The 18,860-nt window shown below is 46.1% G+C and overlaps 1 protein-coding gene across 5 annotated transcripts in view; it reads right to left on the bottom strand.

The window, feature by feature from the left end:
• The window catches only part of ints8 (integrator complex subunit 8), a 48,341-nt gene that overhangs the window by 2,116 nt on the left and 27,365 nt on the right, over window positions 1-18,860 (bottom strand). For all 5 annotated transcript variants that reach the window (XM_054736432.2, XM_054736431.1, XM_054736433.2 and 2 more), the window contains exons 21-27: window positions 11,255-11,316; window positions 11,009-11,127; window positions 10,822-10,925; window positions 1,002-1,052; window positions 841-914; window positions 711-775; window positions 586-629 (exon numbers count right to left, since the gene is read on the bottom strand). In XM_054736432.2, the coding sequence (XP_054592407.1) occupies window positions 586-629; window positions 711-775; window positions 841-914; window positions 1,002-1,052; window positions 10,822-10,925; window positions 11,009-11,127; window positions 11,255-11,316 (519 nt within the window). The remainder of the gene's footprint in view (window positions 1-585; window positions 630-710; window positions 776-840; window positions 915-1,001; window positions 1,053-10,821; window positions 10,926-11,008; window positions 11,128-11,254; window positions 11,317-18,860) is intronic.

Genomic DNA, 18,860 nt, shown 5'->3' with positions numbered 1-18,860 from the left:
AGAGCAGCTGTAGCGCCTTGCTCCAAAATCTGCGGCCGCCTTGATCTCACGAGGTTATCGTTGCCTACGTATGCATGACGTCAGAGCAAGTCGGCGTCAAGTCGGACACAAAACCGGCATGCACTGCACGCCGATCACCGGTGATCTAATCTGCACAGAACTGGCTCATCTCGAACACGGCCAATGGCTCGAATACAGCAAAGCGGAGTTGGTGATGTACTGCGTTGTTTGCCGGAAGTATGCGACGACAAAATCGTGTTTTGTTGAGGGAACAAACAAATTCAAACTTGAATACGTTATTATGTTTGTAAATGTGTACAAAATAAAGGTTATTACATTTAAAACGGTTCAGTTGTTATTTTGACTCGTTTTGGCAGCTGACCAGCGGGGCCGGTAGATTCTTGGCGGGGCCGGTAAATATTCAGAGTTACCGGCCCGGCTGGCCGGTTGGTTTTGAAGTTAATGTCCACCCCTGAGTGTAAATGTTCTAATGAGTTTTAAGGTCCTGATGAGAAGACCTGGCACCGGGCCACAGGAACCCAACTGAACAGAACAGGAAGAGAGATTCCAGGGTTAAAGACTCACTGCGACTTGTCTCTTCTCAGTCTCGCCCCGTTTGTGGTGAATATCTGAGAGCTCATTCAGAACCAAACCCTAAAGACGGCAGTTTCTGATTAAGAAGGTCTCCATGGTTACCAGCAGAAGGATACGGGTGAGGTACTCCAGGATGGTGACGTCCCAGATGTAATCATAGAAGGAGTCCATGGCATCATGGCTGTGGAAACATGGGATTAGAAATGGTTCTGATGGGACCATGAGACGGGTCCTGTTGTCTGGTACCTGTTCTGCTCCTGGAGAGCTTTGAAAGCGGTCATGTAGTCCACCTCCCTCAGAAACTGACATAAAACCGCAACCTGGATCGGGTTAAAGCAGAACCCTTCTTAAACAACAGAAACACTAGCATGTTGTTTGGTACCAGTTCAGTTGGGTTGACCTCTGACCTGCGTGTGGCAATTCAACATTGAGCAGCACTTGATCATCCTCTTCAGAACCTGCAGGATACAGAGGTGTCCGTCAGGTCCAGCAAGTCCTTCTGTGGCCTAAACACAATCAGAACCACCAACCTGGACCCATAACCCACCCACACGCGTGCGTGCGCACACACACGCGCAAGCACACACACACTTTATGCTGCTATAGGGTTAGACTGCTGGAGGACACACTGACCACTTTTCACACTCGACTACTTTCTTCTACATTCTGCTCTTTAACTGTTTTATTTCCTGCTATTTCAGCTGTTAAGTTTGTGGCGCACGTGTGCGTGTGTGTGTGTGTGTGTGTGTGTGTGTGTGCGTGCGTGCGCTCTGTCTTCTCCATCCCCAGTGGGTCATGGTGGATGGCTGCTTATACTGAGCCAGAATCCTCTGGAGGTTTCACCCAACATGGTGGCGACGCTGTTATGCTGTCCAGGGCGTCTACGATCATGTGTACGGTTCGGCTCTACACATTAACATTTAACCAAGGGCAGCGATAATATAAGTAGTAAGTACATTTTAAATAAGAGGGGAGATTATTTTTACACTGTTGATGTTACTTGATCCAGCCATGGCTCTGTCCATGTAGTGGTTTAGGACACCAAGCAAGCTAACATGCAGGCAAGAAAAGCAAACAGTTAACAGTAGCTAATGTTAGCCCACTGTGTTATGCGTGTGTACAGATGACGGTAACCATAAAAATCAGTTTATAATAAATATTGTTATGTATGTAGCAGACGCTTCTGTCCAAAGCCACTTACAGGTGACGGTGAAGCCAGCAGGTCGCCCTTGAGGCTAACAACAAGCACCATTCAGTCAGTCCTAGGTGGCAGTGAGGCAGCAGAATCAATCCTAAAGGGAAGTGAACAAGGAGTGTGCAGTAGAAAGGGGGACGGGTGCTGGTTTAGGAGATGCTCTCTGAACAGCCGGGTCTTCAGGAGTTAGGAAGCCCCTGCTCTGGTAGTGCTTGGTAGGTCATTCCACATCTGTGGAACGACACACGAAGAGTCTGGATTGTCCTGAGCGTGGCGTAGGCGCTGCTAGCCGACGATCCTTTGATGACCAGAGCAGCTGAGCCGTGACGTAAGCCTTTACTAGATAACTCGGGTAGATGGGCGCTGTACCATCCAGGACTTTGTATGCTAGTGCTAGCGATTTGAATTTGACGGGTGCAGCTAGCAGTAGCCACTGGAGCTCAGTGAGCAGAGCGGTGACGTGTGCTCTTTTAGGCTGATTGAAGACCAAACGCGCCGCTGCAATCTGGACCATCTGAAGAGGTCTCACAGTCCAGGCTGGAGGACCAGTTAGAAGGACGTTGCAGTAGCCGAGGCGGGAGATGACAGTAGATTGGACCAGGAGCTGGGTGTGTTAGGTACGGTCTGATCTTTCAGATGTTATACAGCGTGAAGCTGGCCATCAATCACATCACCAAGGAAGGAGCCAGAGAGAGGGACTCATGTTGGACTGAGATACCGTGCCGTATGGATGGTTTCGCTGGGTTGACAAGTAGTGATGCACCGATATAAAATTTTTGGGCCGATACCGATATTAAGATCGCTGCTATTGCAATAACCGATATTTGCAGATACCGATATACTGACATTAACGCTTCTAAAATCAGCAGATTTTGTATGGAATGAAAATGATTAAAGCTGAATTTACGTTATGTACACACACCACACACATCTACGGTTCTGAGATGATTTCATTCACTGTTCACATGACTAAACAATCACACATCACCCCCCTCACCCTCTGTAACAGGCAAACAAATGGAGATGAGATGAAAAAAATATCGGTTGTTAATATCAGCTTGGTTCTATTTATCAGACCGATACAGATATGTTAAAAAATGACTAACATCGGCCGATACCGAAATTGATGCAGATATATTGTCCATCCCTAATGACAAGTAATTCAGTTTTAGAGAGGTTGAGTTGGAGATGGTGGGATTTCATCCATCTTGATATGTCAGAAAGACAGTCCGAGATTTGTGTGGAAACTGTGAGGTCGTTCGGCGGAAATGACAGATAGAGATGGTGTCGTAGGCATAGCAGTGGTAGGATAAGCCATGTGATTGAATGCTCTCACCCAGTGATGTGGTGTATATGGCAAAAAGAAGTGGTACTAGTACAGAGCCCTGCGGGACTCCTGTGGCAAATACTATCCAACAATACAATGTATAAATGAACATAAATGCTCTCTGTGTGTGCTTGCGTGCATGTCAGAGTGCACGTGCTCTCGTTAACAACTCGTTTTTAGACTGAGAATATCAGACAGCACACGCGGGGGGATTGAGGGGGGTGTTCAGAAGCAGGCAAATTGATCAAAAACTATTGATCATAATTAATTATTGAAGGTAGATGACAGAGTTAAAGGCTAAAGGTCAAAGGTGACAGATCATTTGCTGCTGTGGCCCCCAGACTCTGGACCTCTCTCCCCCTGGGCTTGAGATCAGTGGACTCAGTGGTCTCCTTTAAACTCACCTGTTTAGGTTTTGGTGGGGCCTTCATCACCTCTCTCTCCTGGTTCTGCTCTTATTCCGCCTTTCCCAGGATCCACTGATAACCTCTTCCCTGTTCATTTTCTCTCCCTTTCCTTTTTAATCACAGTTTTTATTTTTGTATTTTAAACATTTCTAAATAATTTTTTTAAATCTTTCTTATATTGAAAAGTTGTTGTTTTTGTGAAGCACCTCGTGATTTATTTCTCCTCCCTCCCTCCCTTCCTCATAGAGCTGTAGGCTGCACTGGCAGACAAAAGAATGATGGTAAAATTTCATTAAACAGGTTTCCAGCTGATTAAATACGCTCAAGGGAATGATTACTGGCCAAATCAAGTGCTAAACCACCCACATCGTGGCTGACCAAGTTTCGTGGCAGAATAAAAAGGTAAAATATCTCCCCCATATATCCAGAAACAAACAAGTTATACCCATGTAATAACTTTTATTATATAATTTCTCTCCACCTTGGGGATGAGGAGCCAGGGGAGGACCCACCAACCGGGGAGGAGCTGTAGACTATATATATATTTATATACGACATTTGTTGCACTCGTAAAGCGCCTCGGTCGGCAACAAGATGGCGCCTGTGCTTGGCTTAGCCGCGGTCACCGGCCACTTTTTCAAACCTTTCTCCACTAACCTCCTCTTTTCCACCTTGCTCCTGTCTGCGATCCTCTTCAGTAGTGTCCCTGCTAACATCTCCTAGGATCGCCAGACTCTTTTGTCCTTCCGTTCGTTCACGATCGCCCAAGATGCACCGAGAATTTACCATCCTGTTTGTTTACCTGACTGGTGCACTGGCCCGGAACCAAACGATGATCCAGAGCTGCGCACCTCTAGCGATGTTTGTCCGGTCCCGGGAAAACGTCGGAGGAAAAGAGGTAAACGAGCAGGAATCCAGGTGAGAATAAGACTTCTCTTAAAGCGTGGTTTATCTAGTAAACATCGGCGTGATCTTCTAGCTTCTTGTCCTTTGTTTAGTGACCTGAGCGCCACTTCCGCTTTCCCGCTAGGCCGAGTTGGGACACGGTTCATCCGTCCAAGTTTTTTAAGGTCGGTTTCTCCTCATTCCTCAGTGGTTTCTCCTCCTGTTCCCTCCATAAGTGGTTTTTATAAACACCGTGGATCTAACCTTGCTAATTTACGTCCACTAACTCCAGCTGTTTCTGTAGTTTCTGATTCCTCCACCTCACTCAGCATGGTTCTATTAAATACACGCTCTGTTAACAATAAGACCTTCCTGCTCAATGATCTAATTCTCTCTAAAAACCTGGATTTTCTGTTTCTGACTGAAGTTTGGCAGCAAACATCTGATTATTCTGGTCTGATTGAACTCTGCCCGAGTGGTTATTCTTTTCTTAGCCAGCCCCGGGGTTCTGGTCGTGGTGGAGGCCTAGCTGTTGTTTTCAGAGACCATCTTCCATGTAGCTCTACAACCTCTGGTCACTTTGCTTCCTTTGAACTGCAGCTGATTAAAGTCGGGCGTAAGGACCCGTTCTACTGTGCTGTGGTCTATCGTCCACCTGGTCCAAACAGTTCTTTCCTTCAGGAGTTTAGTGACTTTCTATCCTCCACTGTGAAGCTGTCCAGACTGGTGATTGTTGGTGACTTTAACATCCACGTTGATGATCCCTCCCATCACTTTGCCATGAATTTCTCCAGCCTCATGGACTCCTTCAGCTTTACCCAGCATGTTTCTGGCCCCCCACACACCAGGGGGCACTCTCTAGACCTTGTTTTTACCCTGAGTCTAAATGCTGACAGTGTTTGTCCTGAGGACGTTTATATTTCAGATCACCATTGCATTTTCTTTAACTTGTCAGTTTCTGCGTCCCCACCTCCTGCTCGCTGTATGGTTAGTTCTCGTTTTCTTAATGAGAGCACAGCTAGCAATTTTTCTGCTGCTTTTGATCCACCCTGTTCTTCTGATAACGACCCAGATTCCTTAACTTCTCAGTTTAACGAGCACTGCCTCTCCATTCTGGACAAAATCTGTCCTGTCAGAACCAGATCAGGTCCTGCAGTGAACCCTACTCCCTGGTTTAATGACAGCCTTCGCAGCCTGAAGCACCAATGCAGAAAAATTGAGCGTTTGTGGAAGAAAACCCATCTCCACGTCCATCTGCTGCACCTAAAGGATCTTCTGACATCCTTTAACTCTGCAGTCAGAGACGCCAGGGTTTCCTATTTCTCCAACCTGGTGTCCCAGAGCAAAGGGAACCCCAAGGTGCTGTTTAACACCATCAGCAGCATCGACTCTCCTGCCTCTCCTACAGCCTCCATCCACTCTGTTGCAGACTGTGAGAACTTTCTGTCTTTCTTTGTGGACAAAGTCAATAAGGTTAGATCTAGCATCTCTCCTTCAGCCTTATCGCCGCCTCTCCCGACTCCAACCAGGCCCATCATCCTAGATAGCTTTGCTCCTGTTTCTTTGCCTGAGTTAACCAAACTAGTTAACTCTATGAAGACCTCTGCATGCCCCCTCCACATCTTACCCTCATCTTTGTTTAAAAGTGCTTTTCAGCCCATCGGTCCCAGCATGCTCTCTATAATTAATGCTTCTCTGGTCTCTGGTCAGGTCCCTGCTTACTTTAAGAACGCTGTAATCCACCCGCTTCTTAAAAACCGAGTCTCGACCCCTCTCTCCATAGCAGCTTCAGACCCATCTCTAAACTTCCGTTCATCTCCAAGATCTTGGAAAAGGTTGTGGCTAAACAACTCACAGCTGCTCTTGATGAACAGAACATCTATGATAGCTTCCAGTCAGGTTTTCGTAGAGCTCATTCTACTGAAACAGCTCTTCTTAGGGTCTCTAATGACCTTCTGACTCACAGTGATGCAGGGTTCTGTTCTGGTCCTGCTGGATCTGACTGCAGCCTTTGACACTGTTGACCATCACCTGCTACTGGAGTGGCTGAGAGACTGGGTAGGCCTATCAGGATCTGCTCTGGAGTGGTTCTCCTCTTATCTCTCTGAGCGCTCCTTTTCTGTGGCCGTCTTCAAGTTTAGGTCCTCCACCACCTCTCTTACCCATGGTGTCCCACAAGGTTCTGTGCTGGGACCTCTGCTCTTCCTCCTCTATCTGCTTCCTCTTCAGTGCATCCTGAGCTCCTTCAAAGGAATTTCCTACCATCTTTATGCAGATGACATCCAACTGTACATCTCCTTTAAGCCCCATGAGATGTCTAAGCTGCAGCTGTTACACACCTGCTTAGACTCTATCAGAACCTGGATGGTGGGAGCTTTCTTCAGCTGAATGAAGATAAGACTGAGATCCTCATCTGTGCCCCAGACAAGCTGGTTCCCAAAGTCAGAGACTCTCTTGGTCAGCTTGCTTCCCACACCAAACCCTCTGTCAGGAATCTTGGCGTGACCTTTGACCCAGTTCTCACCCTGGATTCTCATGTCAGTTCTCTTGTTCGCTCTTCCTTCTTCCATCTCAGGAACGTTGCTAAGCTGAGTCCCATTCTGTCCCGCTCTGAACTTGAGACAGTTCTCCACACCTTCATCTCCTCACGCTTAGACTACTGTAACTCTCTTTTCACGTGTCTGAGCAGAACCTCCCTGAACCGTCTACAGGTGGTTCAGAACGCCTGTGCTCGGCTTCTGACCAAGTCCTCCAAACACACCCACATCACCCCGCTTCTCCTCCAGCTTCACTGGCTGCCAGTCAACTTCAGGGTTCATTTCAAGATCCTGGTTCTGGTCTATAGGGCCTTACATGGACAAGCACCATCTTACATTGGTGATCTTCTTAGTCCCTACACCCCCAGCAGGTCCCTGAGGTCCAGTGATCAAAGCCTACTGGTTGTGCAGCACCAGGCTAAAGGTCAAAGGTGACAGATCATTTGCTGCTGTGGCCCCCAGACTCTGGACCCCTCTCTCTCTTTATTCTGCTCTCCCCACCTATTCCACCTTCCTCAGGATCCACTGATTTCCCTCTTTCCTGTTCACTCTCTCTCTTTCGTAATATTTTTTCTTTTAAATCGCAATTGCTTATTTTTGCTTATTTTAAATATATTTTAAAACATTTTCTAAATGCTTTTTTATATTTTTTTTATTTTTTGTTTTTGTGAAGCGCCTCGTGATTTTTTTACTCGGGAGGCGCTGTATAAAAGATCGTTTCCTTTCAGATCAGTCCTGAGTAATAAACGTGCGATGTGTTCTGTGTACTTCTGTGTGTGACTGGCCGTAACAGTCGTAACAATAATTACGCGTGCGTGTGCACATGCACAGGTAGGGAGGAGCTGGGCCTGATTTGTATATTGACAGAAACATTTTCTTGCAGACTTTGTTGCCTAGGCAGTGTTGCAAAGTAATTTCCCACCAAGAGGGCGTAGCACTTTCCTGGGGTATCCTGCCGCCACTGCAACCATGTCTCTGGTCCATGAATGTGTAAAACTATTGGGTGTTTGTATATTTCAGACACTTTTTAACACCACCATCCTCCCCCCCCCCCCCCCCCATTCTCCTCCACCTTTTTGTGCAGCCTCAACCTCTAAACCCTGCATTTCCATCCATGATCAAAATGTTTGCCCTCCTTCAATCCCAGAAAAGTCTTTTCTTTTCCTTTTACTTATTTATTCAACCAGATCAAATGTTTGAGAACAAGTTCTCATTTACAAACATGACCTGGCTGAAAGCCTCGGAAAATAGTACAGGAGAAAAAAAGAAAAACGTAAAAACACTTAAGCATTAAAATAAACAAATTAAAACGTGAGAGAACTAATACAATTACAATAAACTGTCATGACTCCCAGTCTTACACCCTCCTCTGCCTCCTCTATCAAGCCCTCAGCCACTTAATTACCATCACCTGCACCCTGTCATCAGCTCATTTCACTCACCTGCTCCCCCTGCTATATATTCACCAGCCAGCCACCAGTTCCCTGCCAGATTATTGAACGCTCTTTGTCAGTAGATTTTCCAGCCTTGCACCTTACCTGATCACAGCCTCCGGACCTCGTTTTCACGCCTAACCCTGTCTAGGACTCTGCCTGCCATCTTGACCCTCGCCTGTCTTTGACCCCTTCTCTAGCCTGCTCCATTTACCTGCTTCGACTCGTTCTGGTTTTTGACCCACGCCTCCTCTCCGACTCTGTCTCCAGCCTCGCCCTCCTCTGGTAACGCCACATCCATTAAAGACTTTTTAAGGAACCTTACTGTGTTTGATGTCATCACGGGTCTTCCAAGTTCTGATCATGACAGAATTATCTGACCAAAACATAAACCTGACGCCGACACAGAACTGGCATAGCAGGAGTTTAGCCAACATTCAATCTGACCTGTCATGGATCCAGCGGTTGAGTATCTCACGCTCCTTGAGTTTATGGAGCTGGAAAAGGAACAGGAGTCACCGTTCTGGGGAACACGCCTGGCAATTAGGCCACTGCCGCGCAGAGGTTCCAACCCTCTGTCCAGGCCTGCAGCGGGCTCCTGACAACGCAACGGTGGCGGCCCCGGAGACCCTCTACTAATTCACTGCCTTCCCAGATCCAAGGTTTAGCAGCCACATCGCTCCAATCTCAAGCCCCTCCTGTCTTCACGCCACTCAAGCCTCCTGTCATGCCACGTCCAGCGGTGGTCCCAGAGGCCGCACCGCATCCACGTCCAGCGGTGGTTCCACTTCCGCCTGTCCAAGAGGCTCCGCCTGTCCAGGTCCAACGGTGGTCCCAGGGGTTGCACTGCATCCACGTCCAGCATAGATCCCGGTCCAGCCTGTCCAAGAGGCTCTTCCTCCAGCCCCGTCATCGCCACGTCTGGCGCCTTCGTCTTCGCCTCCAGAGTCTTTGTCCCCTCTTCGTCCAGAGTCTTCGTCCCCTCATCCACCAGAGTCGTAGTCTCCAGTCAAGTCAGCGTCAAGTCCGGCGCCTCCGGTCAAGTCAGTGTCTCAGTCACCGCCAGCCCTGTCCTCGCCCATCGCCGCCAGCCTCCAAGGGCCCTCTGGCCACTGCCTCATCGCCTCCGGCCCCCCAGAGTCTCCTGGTCCCTGGTCCATCGTCACTGGCCCCCAAGGGCCCTCCGGTTTCTGCCGTGTTCCCCGACTCCCGAGACCCTGCCGGCTCCTGCATCTCCATCTCCGGTCCCCCATCTCCAATCCTCTCAGACTCTTCTGGCCCTCCTTCCTGGTCCCCCTCCTCCCGCCCTGCTCTGGTTTCCTGCGGGCATCTGGAATCTGCCCTTGAGGGGGGGGGGGGGGGGGGGGGGGGGGTTCTGTCATGACTCCAAGTCTTACACCCTCCTCTGCCTCTGCTGCCTCCTCTATCAAGCCCTCAGCCACTTAATTACCATCACCTGCACCCTGTCATCAGCTCATCTCACTCACCTACTCCCCCTGCTATATATTCACCAGCCAGCCACCAGTTCCCTGCCAGATTATTGAACACTCTTTGTCAGATTTTCCAGCCTTGCACCTTGCCTGATCACAGTGGAGAGGAAAACTCCCTTTTAACAGGAAGAAACCTCCAGAGAATCCTGTATAAGCAGCCATCCTCCACGACTCACTGGGGATGGAGAAGACAGAGCAGGCGCACACACACACACACACACACACACACACACACACACACACACACACACACACACACACACACACACACACACACACACACACACACACACACACAAAAGTTTGGGCCGTGCAGAGGCGCGGTGGAGGGGGGTGGTTGTTAAAATGACGCAATTCTGCAGCGAGTAGCCGTGCGGACCTCACGGACGCGTCAAGCATAAACCAAGCTTTAGGGTTCTCCAACCCCCCAAGGCTCTTGACAACACAATCAGTCATTCACCCATTCACACCCTGGTGGTGATGAGCTACGATGTAGCCACAGCTGCTCTGGGGCGACCTGACAGAGGGGAGGCTGCCGAGCACAGGCGCCACTGGTCCCTCCCACCACCACCAGCAGGCAAAGGAGGGGGGGGGGGGGGGGGGGACGGTTTCTCACAACATGAAAGGATTTTCCCTGCTGAACCCTCGTGGGCTCTGAATAATCACCTACAGTTATTTATTCACTGATAAAGAGCGGGGTGTAATCTCTCCCTCTCTCGGTATGCTCCAGAAAAATCTTGTTGATTTAATAAAAACAGCTAATCTGGTTCTGTGTGGTCTGAACAGGACATCTGATACCAGATTGTGTGCTTGTGTAATAATGATGGTGGCTTGTAATTATAACCTCATAGTGGTGAATTTAGTTGTAAACGTGGTGAAGGCCCAGGTACCAAACGCACTGCCTGCCACTTGGGTCAGGGTCACGGCCCCGAGCCTGACCCAACCCAACTCACCTGGTCCGTGTACACATCAGGAGGAACTGGCTTGGTGAAGAAGTCGGAGCACACGGCTCCAGCCTGGAGGTAAAAGTTCAGTGCAGCGCAGTACTGATTGGTCACTGCAGACAGAAGAACCAGGTTTGGGTTTTCAGTGAGGTTCTGCTTCTGTTGTCAGAAGCTGATGAACGTTCTGTCTTCTTACCGAAGTAGATGTCAGCCTGTGTTCCAAGCCAGGACTGGTTGTGTGGGTTCAGACTGAGAGCAAAAGAAACCAGCTCTCTGACCGTGACAGCCACAGCCTCCACATCCACCGCCTGAAGGCTACAGACACACACACACACACACACACACACACACACACACACACACACACACACACAGATCTAAACGGGTCACACGGACAGCTGGTTCTGCTGGGAAGGTTCTAGGTAATGAAACGGGTTCTTACTTTGGAAGTGAAGAAGGCCAGATGGAGAGATGTTCTGCTGTCACTTCATTCACGATGTCATCCTGCAGAAGAGAAGAGACTTGGTAAGGCACCAGAACTGCTCAGCCAGAACAAGCAGCCACAGGTTTCACTCCCCAGGTCTGGGTCGGCTCAGGATGTTCTTTAAGTTAAAGACCAAGTTCACTGAAAAACCACGTTTTAATGATCATGTCTGATTCTAACGGGTCACTCTTGAGTGTTCCATGCGGGCTGAACATGAAAATAGTCTCCTACACCGATCTCCTTCATCAGCTTCTGATAGATACTAGTCTCCTACACCTATCTCCATCAGCTTCTGATAGATAATAGTCTCCTACACCTATCTCCATCAGCTTCTGATAGATACTAGTCTCCTACACCTATCTCCATCAGCTTCTGATAGATACTAGTCTCCTACACCGATCTCCTGCAGTAGCTTCTGATAGATACTAGTCTCCTACACCTATCTCCTTCATCAGCTTCTGATAGATACTAGTCTCCTACACCTATCTCCATCAGCTTCTGATAGATACTAGTCTCCTACACCTATCTCCTGCAGTAGCTTCTGATAGATACTAGTCTCCTACACCTATCTCCTTCATCAGCTTCTGATAGATACTAGTCTCCTACACCTATCTCCATCAGCTTCTGATAGATACTAGTCTCCTACACCTATCTCCATCAGCTTCTGATAGATACTAGTCTCCTACACCTATCTCCATCAGCTTCTGATAGATACTAGTCTCCTACACCTATCTCCTTCATCAGCTTCTGATAGATACTAGTCTCCTACACCTATCTCCATCAGCTTCTGATAGATACTAGTCTCCTACACCTATCTCCATCAGCTTCTGATAGATACTAGTCTCCTACACCTATCTCCTTCATCAGCTTCTGATAGATACTAGTCTCCTACACCTATCTCCATCAGCTTCTGATAGATACTAGTCTCCTACACCTATCTCCTTCATCAGCTTCTGATAGATACTAGTCTCCTACACCTATCTCCATCAGCTTCTGATAGATACTAGTCTCCTACACCTATCTCCTGCAGTAGCTTCTGATAGATACTAGTCTCCTACACCTATCTCCTTCATCAGCTTCTGATAGATACTAGTCTCCTACACCTATCTCCATCAGCTTCTGATAGATACTAGTCTCCTACACCTATCTCCATCAGCTTCTGATAGATACTAGTCTCCTACACCTATCTCCATCAGCTTCTGATAGATACTAGTCTCCTACACCTATCTCCTTCATCAGCTTCTGATAGATACTAGTCTCCTACACCTATCTCCATCAGCTTCTGATAGATACTAGTCTCCTACACCTATCTCCATCAGCTTCTGATAGATACTAGTCTCCTACACCTATCTCCATCAGCTTCTGATAGATACTAGTCTCCTAGACCTATCTCCTTCATCAGTTTCTGATAGATACTAGTCTCCTACACCTATCTCCATCAGCTTCTGATAGATACTAGTCTCCTAAACCTATCTCCATCAGCTTCTGATAGATACTAGTCTCCTACACCTATCTCCATCAGTTTCTGATAGATACTAGTCTCCTACACCTATCTCCATCAGCTTCTGATAGATACTAGTCTCCTACACCTATCTCCATCAGCTTCTGATAGATACTAGTCTCCTACACCTATCTCCATCAGCTTCTGATAGATACTAGTCTCCTACACCTATCTCCATCAGCTTCTGATAGATACTAGTCTCCTACACCTATCTCCATCAGCTTCTGATAGATACTAGTCTCCTACACCTATCTCCATCAGCTTCTGATAGATACTAGTCTCCTACACCTATCTCCTGCATTAGCTTCTGATAGATACTAGTCTCCTACACCTATCTCCATCAGCTTCTGATAGATACTAGTCTCCTACACCTATCTCCATCAGCTTCTGATAGATACTAGTCTCCTACACCTATCTCCATCAGCTTCTGATAGATACTAGTCTCCTACACCTATCTCTAGAGCTGAAACAACTAATCGATTTAATCGATTATAATCGATTATTAAAATAGTTAACAACTTTTTTAGTCATCGATTAGTTGTTTAATAATCATATTTTACCGCATAAAGTCTATTTTTTACCACAATCTGACATCGGTTACAAGCTGTTAAATTTGCCGCCAGTGTGTGGCAGTAATGAGCCACTGATCTACCAGTGGAGCCGTAGAAGAAGAAATGAGCCAATGGGTGCCCTCGGTTTTCATGACGTATCACGTTACTGACGCTCATCTTGCTGTGAGAAAATGGCGGAACAAGAGGAAATACGGAAGAAAAATAGAAGCGACAAAACTGAAGAGAAACCCCGGACAAAAACCTCACGAGTATGGGAGCACATTTGAGACGAAAGCATGTGGGGGCTGATGCAGCAGAGGAAGAGCACCGCGGTCAAGTGAGCCGTCATTTGGAAGAGCCAGCCCGGTAAGTAACAGAAAATAAACAAGCTGGACTTAGTGTTTTAGCTGAGTTCGTTATAGTGGATGTTAAACATGTTTTTTTGCCGCGTCAGTCTGCGGTGTTCTACTTCTGATTGACTAGATGCAATCGTGAATCTCCTCCGTGTTGTGTATCATGCGCTTGCCAAATTCAGCACGTCTGTTTATAAGAATGTTCTCGTTAAGAGAAAAACGGCACAAACCCATAACTATGTTCCTCATTCAAAAAAGGACAACTCCGCGGAGAAAAATATACAGACAAGCTGTGTCCAGGTGAATATAACGCGGCATAGTTGTACACTTTCAATTTTTAAATACAGGAGAAATTCAGAAAAAGTCATTTTTTTACTATTAAAAGGCTGTTTTACTATCTAACGCTGTAAAACGCCTCACAACACATTTTTATAATGTTTCTTAAACAGTATTACACAAAATAAACATTTTTCACATTTCTCTGGCTAATTTAAACACTCCCGACTCAAAGTAAAAACCTCATGAGCTTCTTACTTAGAGCTTTTTAATAGTAAAAATGTTTTACTTTTTTTCTGAATATCTCCTGTTGCGGGCTATTTTGTAGAACGTAACCCTCAAAATAAATGATCACTGTATATTGTTAATTAATTCAAATAATATAATATTGATTTAGTGTTGTAGTGTGTGTGCTGCTTTATTTTATATGTGTACTTATTTCAGTCTATTTGTGTTTCTTATGCAGAAAAAAACAAGCAACGATGGACAACTACATGGGGAACAAGACACTCACCCCCCAGCAATTCATACCACTTACAAACTCTATTCTAAACATGCTGGTAAAAGACATGAGGCCACTATCCATGGTGGAAGGAGCAGGCTTCCAGCTAATGCTAAAAATTATTCTGGACTAATATTTTGCACTGTTTAGCTCATTTTATACTGCTGACTGTGTTCATGTGCAATAAAATAGATTGCAGTCAACTGCACAATTCTCTTATGGTTTTTTGTTCTTAACTGAAATGCATCCATCACTTGTATAGGTTAAATAGCTAAACAATAACAAACCGATTAATCGATTAATCGAAAAAATAATCGACAGATTAATCGATTATGAAAATAATCGTTAGTTGCAGCCCTACCTATCTCCATCAGCTTCTGATAGATACTAGTCTCCTACACCTATCTCCATCAGCTTCTGATAGATACTAGTCTCCTACACCTATCTCCATCAGCTTCGGATAGATACTAGTCTCCTACACCTATCTCCTGCATTAGCTTCTGATAGATACTAGTCTCCTACACCTATCTCCATCAGCTTCTGATAGATACTAGTCTCCTACACCTATCTCCTTCATCAGCTTCTGATAGAAAACAGACGGTGAAACTCTAGGATATAAAATCCTGACAGATCTACGTCACCCTGTCACTAACATTCATGGACTCATCCATCTTGACTCACGACGGGGAAGGCTGTTGTTGGTTTAGTCCAGGAAACAGCAGAGAACGTCTCAGCTAGTAGAAGCTAATCATTAGCATTAGCAACTCCACCACACAGCAGAACTCCTCCAGACTTGAGTTATTGGTGGAGATGAAACATCAGCGTTGCAGAGCAGAGAGTGTCGGTGGTAGAGTGGTGTTTCTGGATTAGGGTTAGATGTGTTTTGAAGAGTTGGAGAAGGCCTTTGTTCGCTCTGTGACACAGGCTGTTGGGTCCATGTGTGAATGGAGCCAGAGCTCGGTCTGCATCGTTTGCAGCAAGTCAGACTCGCTCCTGGTGAGAGTTGGACTCTGCCAAGTCTTCCCTTTGTCACCGATCCTGTTCATAACTTCCATAGACAGTATTTCTCGGTGTTGAAGGGCTCCTTTGTTACGTGTTGGCTTATATCCATTGTTTCTGTGTTCTTAATGACAAAAATAATCTCAGTTCTGGCCCCAGAGCTGTGGAATGACCTTCCACTGGAGGTCAGACAAGAACCCTCACCGACTGTTTTTAAGAGCTGGATGAAGTCTCACTTCTACACGGTAGCATTGCCTCAGCATGAGTTAGCTGTACTGTTAGATACTACAGTTTAATTTGATCCTGTTTTAGTTTGTTCTTTTATCAACATTTTTTGCTTTTCGGGTCAAAGTGGTCCTGCTGCTCTCCATCCAGCCCTCACACACTCATACGTTCGAAGCCTTTCCTTAGATTTTAGTTCAGAGCTCGAACAAAGACTCAGCCAGCTGGGCCTCATAGCGTCTCTCTGCAGCTGGGGGCTGGACACTCAGAGGGAAGCCACGAAGCATGTGGGTCAGTAGTAACACCTCCAAGATGGCCTGACTGCATCTAGTTTCGACGTGTTCACCTGCAGCAACAACATAAGCTATACAAGGTTCTGCTTCTCAGGCTGCATACAGGTGCTGGCCAGTAAATTAGAATATCATCAAAAGGTTGAAAATATTTCAGTAATTCCATTCAAAACGTGAAACTTGTACATTATATTCATGCAATGCACACAGACCAATGTATTTCCAATGTTCATTACATTTAAATTTGATATTCATAAGTGACAACTAATGAAAACTCCAAATTTGGTATCTCAAAAAATTAGAATATTCTGAAAAGGCTGAATATAGAAGACACCTGCTGCCACTCTAATCAGCTGATTTACTCAAAACACCTGCAAAGGCCTTTAAAAGGTCCCTCAGTCTTGTTTTGAAGGCACCACAATCATGGGGAAGACTTCTGACTTAACAGCTGTCCAAAAGACAATCATTGACACCTTGCACAAGGAGGGCAAGACACAAAAGGTGATTGCTAAAGAAGCTGGCTGTTCGCAGAGCTCTGTGTCCAAGCACATTAACAGACAGGCGAAGGGACGGAAAAAATGTGGTAGAAAAAAGTGTACAAGCTCTAGGGATAACCGCACCCTGCAGAGAATTGTGACGACAAACCCATTCAAAAATGTGGGGGAGATCCACAAAGAGTGGACTGCAGCTGGAGTCAGCGCTTCAAGAACCACCACGAGGAGACTCATGAAAGACATGGGATTCAGGTGTCGCATTCCGTGTGTCAAGCCACTCTTGAACAAGAAACAGCGCAAGAAGCGTCTCGCCTGGGCCAAGGACAAAAAGGACTGGACTGATGCTGAGTGGTCCAAAGTTATGTTTTCTGATGAAAGCAAGTTCTGCATTTCCTTTGGAAATCAAGGACCCAGAGTCTGGAGGAAGAGCGGAGAAGCACAGAATCCACGTTGCATGAGGTCCAGTGTAAAGTTTCCACCGTCAGTGATGGTGTGGGGTGCCATGTCATCTGCCGGTGTTGGCCCACTCTGTTTCCTGAGGTCCAGGGTCAATGCAGCCGTCTACCAGGAAGTTTTAGAGCACTTCATGCTTCCTGCTGCTGACCAACTTTATGGGGATGCAGACTTCACCTTTCAACAGGACTTGGCACCTGCACACAGTGCCAAAACCACCAGCACCTGGTTCAAGGACCATGGTATCCCTGTCCTTGATTGGCCAGCAAACTCGCCTGACCTTAACCCCATAGAAAATCTATGGGGTATTGTGAAGCGGAGGATGCAATACGCTAGACCCAACAATGCAGAGGAGCTGAAGACGACTATCAGAGCAACCTGGGCTCTCATAACACCTGAGCAGTGCCACAGACTGATCGAGTCCATGCCACGCCGCATTACTGCAGTTATTGAGGCAAAAGGAGCCCCGACTAAGTATTGAGTGCTATACATGCACATTCTTTTCATGTTCATTCTTTTCAGTTGGCCAACATTAGAGAAACAAACATTTTTTCATTGGCCTTTAGAATATTCTAATTTTCTGAGATACCAGATTTGATGTTTTCATTGGTTGTCACCTATAAATATCAAAATTAAACGTAATAAACATCGGAAATACATTGGTCTGTGTGCATTGCATGAATATAATGTACAAGTTTCACGTTTTGAATGGAATTACTGAAATATTTTCAACCTTTTGATGATATTCTAATTTACTGGCCAGCACCTGTATTCTTACCAGGGTTTCCATTGCTGGTTCTAAATATCCTTGTCCTCTCACCAGCGTTCTGGATAAAGTTCTTTTCCTGCCTCCTAGGTTAGACAAACCCCCAAGGCGCTTCACAACACAACCAGTCATTCACCCATTCACACGCTGGTGGCGATGAGCTACATCGTAACCACAGCTGACCTGGGACTAGGGATGGTTACCTTTGACATTTGAATTGATCCGGTACTAATTACCGTTACCTACGAATCGATACCGGTACTTAACGGTACCAATTTTTGATACTTTTGAGTGTTTATTATTTTAATTCTCTTTTATAATTAAATATATATTTTTTCTCAATATATAACCATATTTGATAAATATCACGATAAATAACATTCAACTGTTTGTATTTTAACATCGTCCTTGTAGTTTTATAAGCTGATAATTAAACTGAAGCAAACATCTTTACTGTGAACTAAATTTACTGTGTGTCTTCATTCCTTTTGCCGTCCTTTTTCAATTGATTTTTCCTACTGGGAAGTTAGAATTTCCGAGGAGAAAGCGAACGCACCATTAGCTGATAACAACGGTGGCAATGGAAGCTAACATATCAAGCTAACGTTATCTTAAACAATTTATTTAGCTGCTGGCGCAGATTAAAACGATACCTCACACTTAGATCATCACTGGTTTCGTCTTCACCCGTCACATTTAGTAAAGTGAAGCCAAACTTTAGAGCGCGTTCATGTTCTTCTAGTCGGAAATTCTGAGTTCCGAGGAGAAAGCGAACGCACCATTAGCGAAACGGAAGCTAACATATCAAGCTATTTATATTTACCTACAAGAGCAGATTAAGATGAGGATGTCTCACTTAGATCGTTGTCGCTGGTTTCATCATCACCCAGTTACCCATCACATTTAGTGAAGTGGACCCAAGCGTTAGCGTGCGTTCTCTCTACCATGCTGCTCTGTTTACAACTGGCTCGCAGCGACCGACGACATAACGCTCTTGCGCATGCACAGCTGTCTTGGCAAGTTCTCGTTATGATGGACGGGTACCGAAACGAGGCACCGTTTCAAATGACATGAATCGGTGCTCAGTCGGTACTATGGAATTCGGTCGGTACCTTAAAAAGTACTGAATTCGGTACCCATCCCTACCTGGGACACAC

The sequence above is a fragment of the Nothobranchius furzeri genome, chromosome 19, assembly GCF_043380555.1.
Source record: "Nothobranchius furzeri strain GRZ-AD chromosome 19, NfurGRZ-RIMD1, whole genome shotgun sequence".
Lineage (NCBI taxonomy): Eukaryota > Metazoa > Chordata > Actinopteri > Cyprinodontiformes > Nothobranchiidae > Nothobranchius > Nothobranchius furzeri.
Note: the sequence above shows the minus strand (reverse complement) of the source record. Positions and strands in the feature narration are given on the sequence as shown.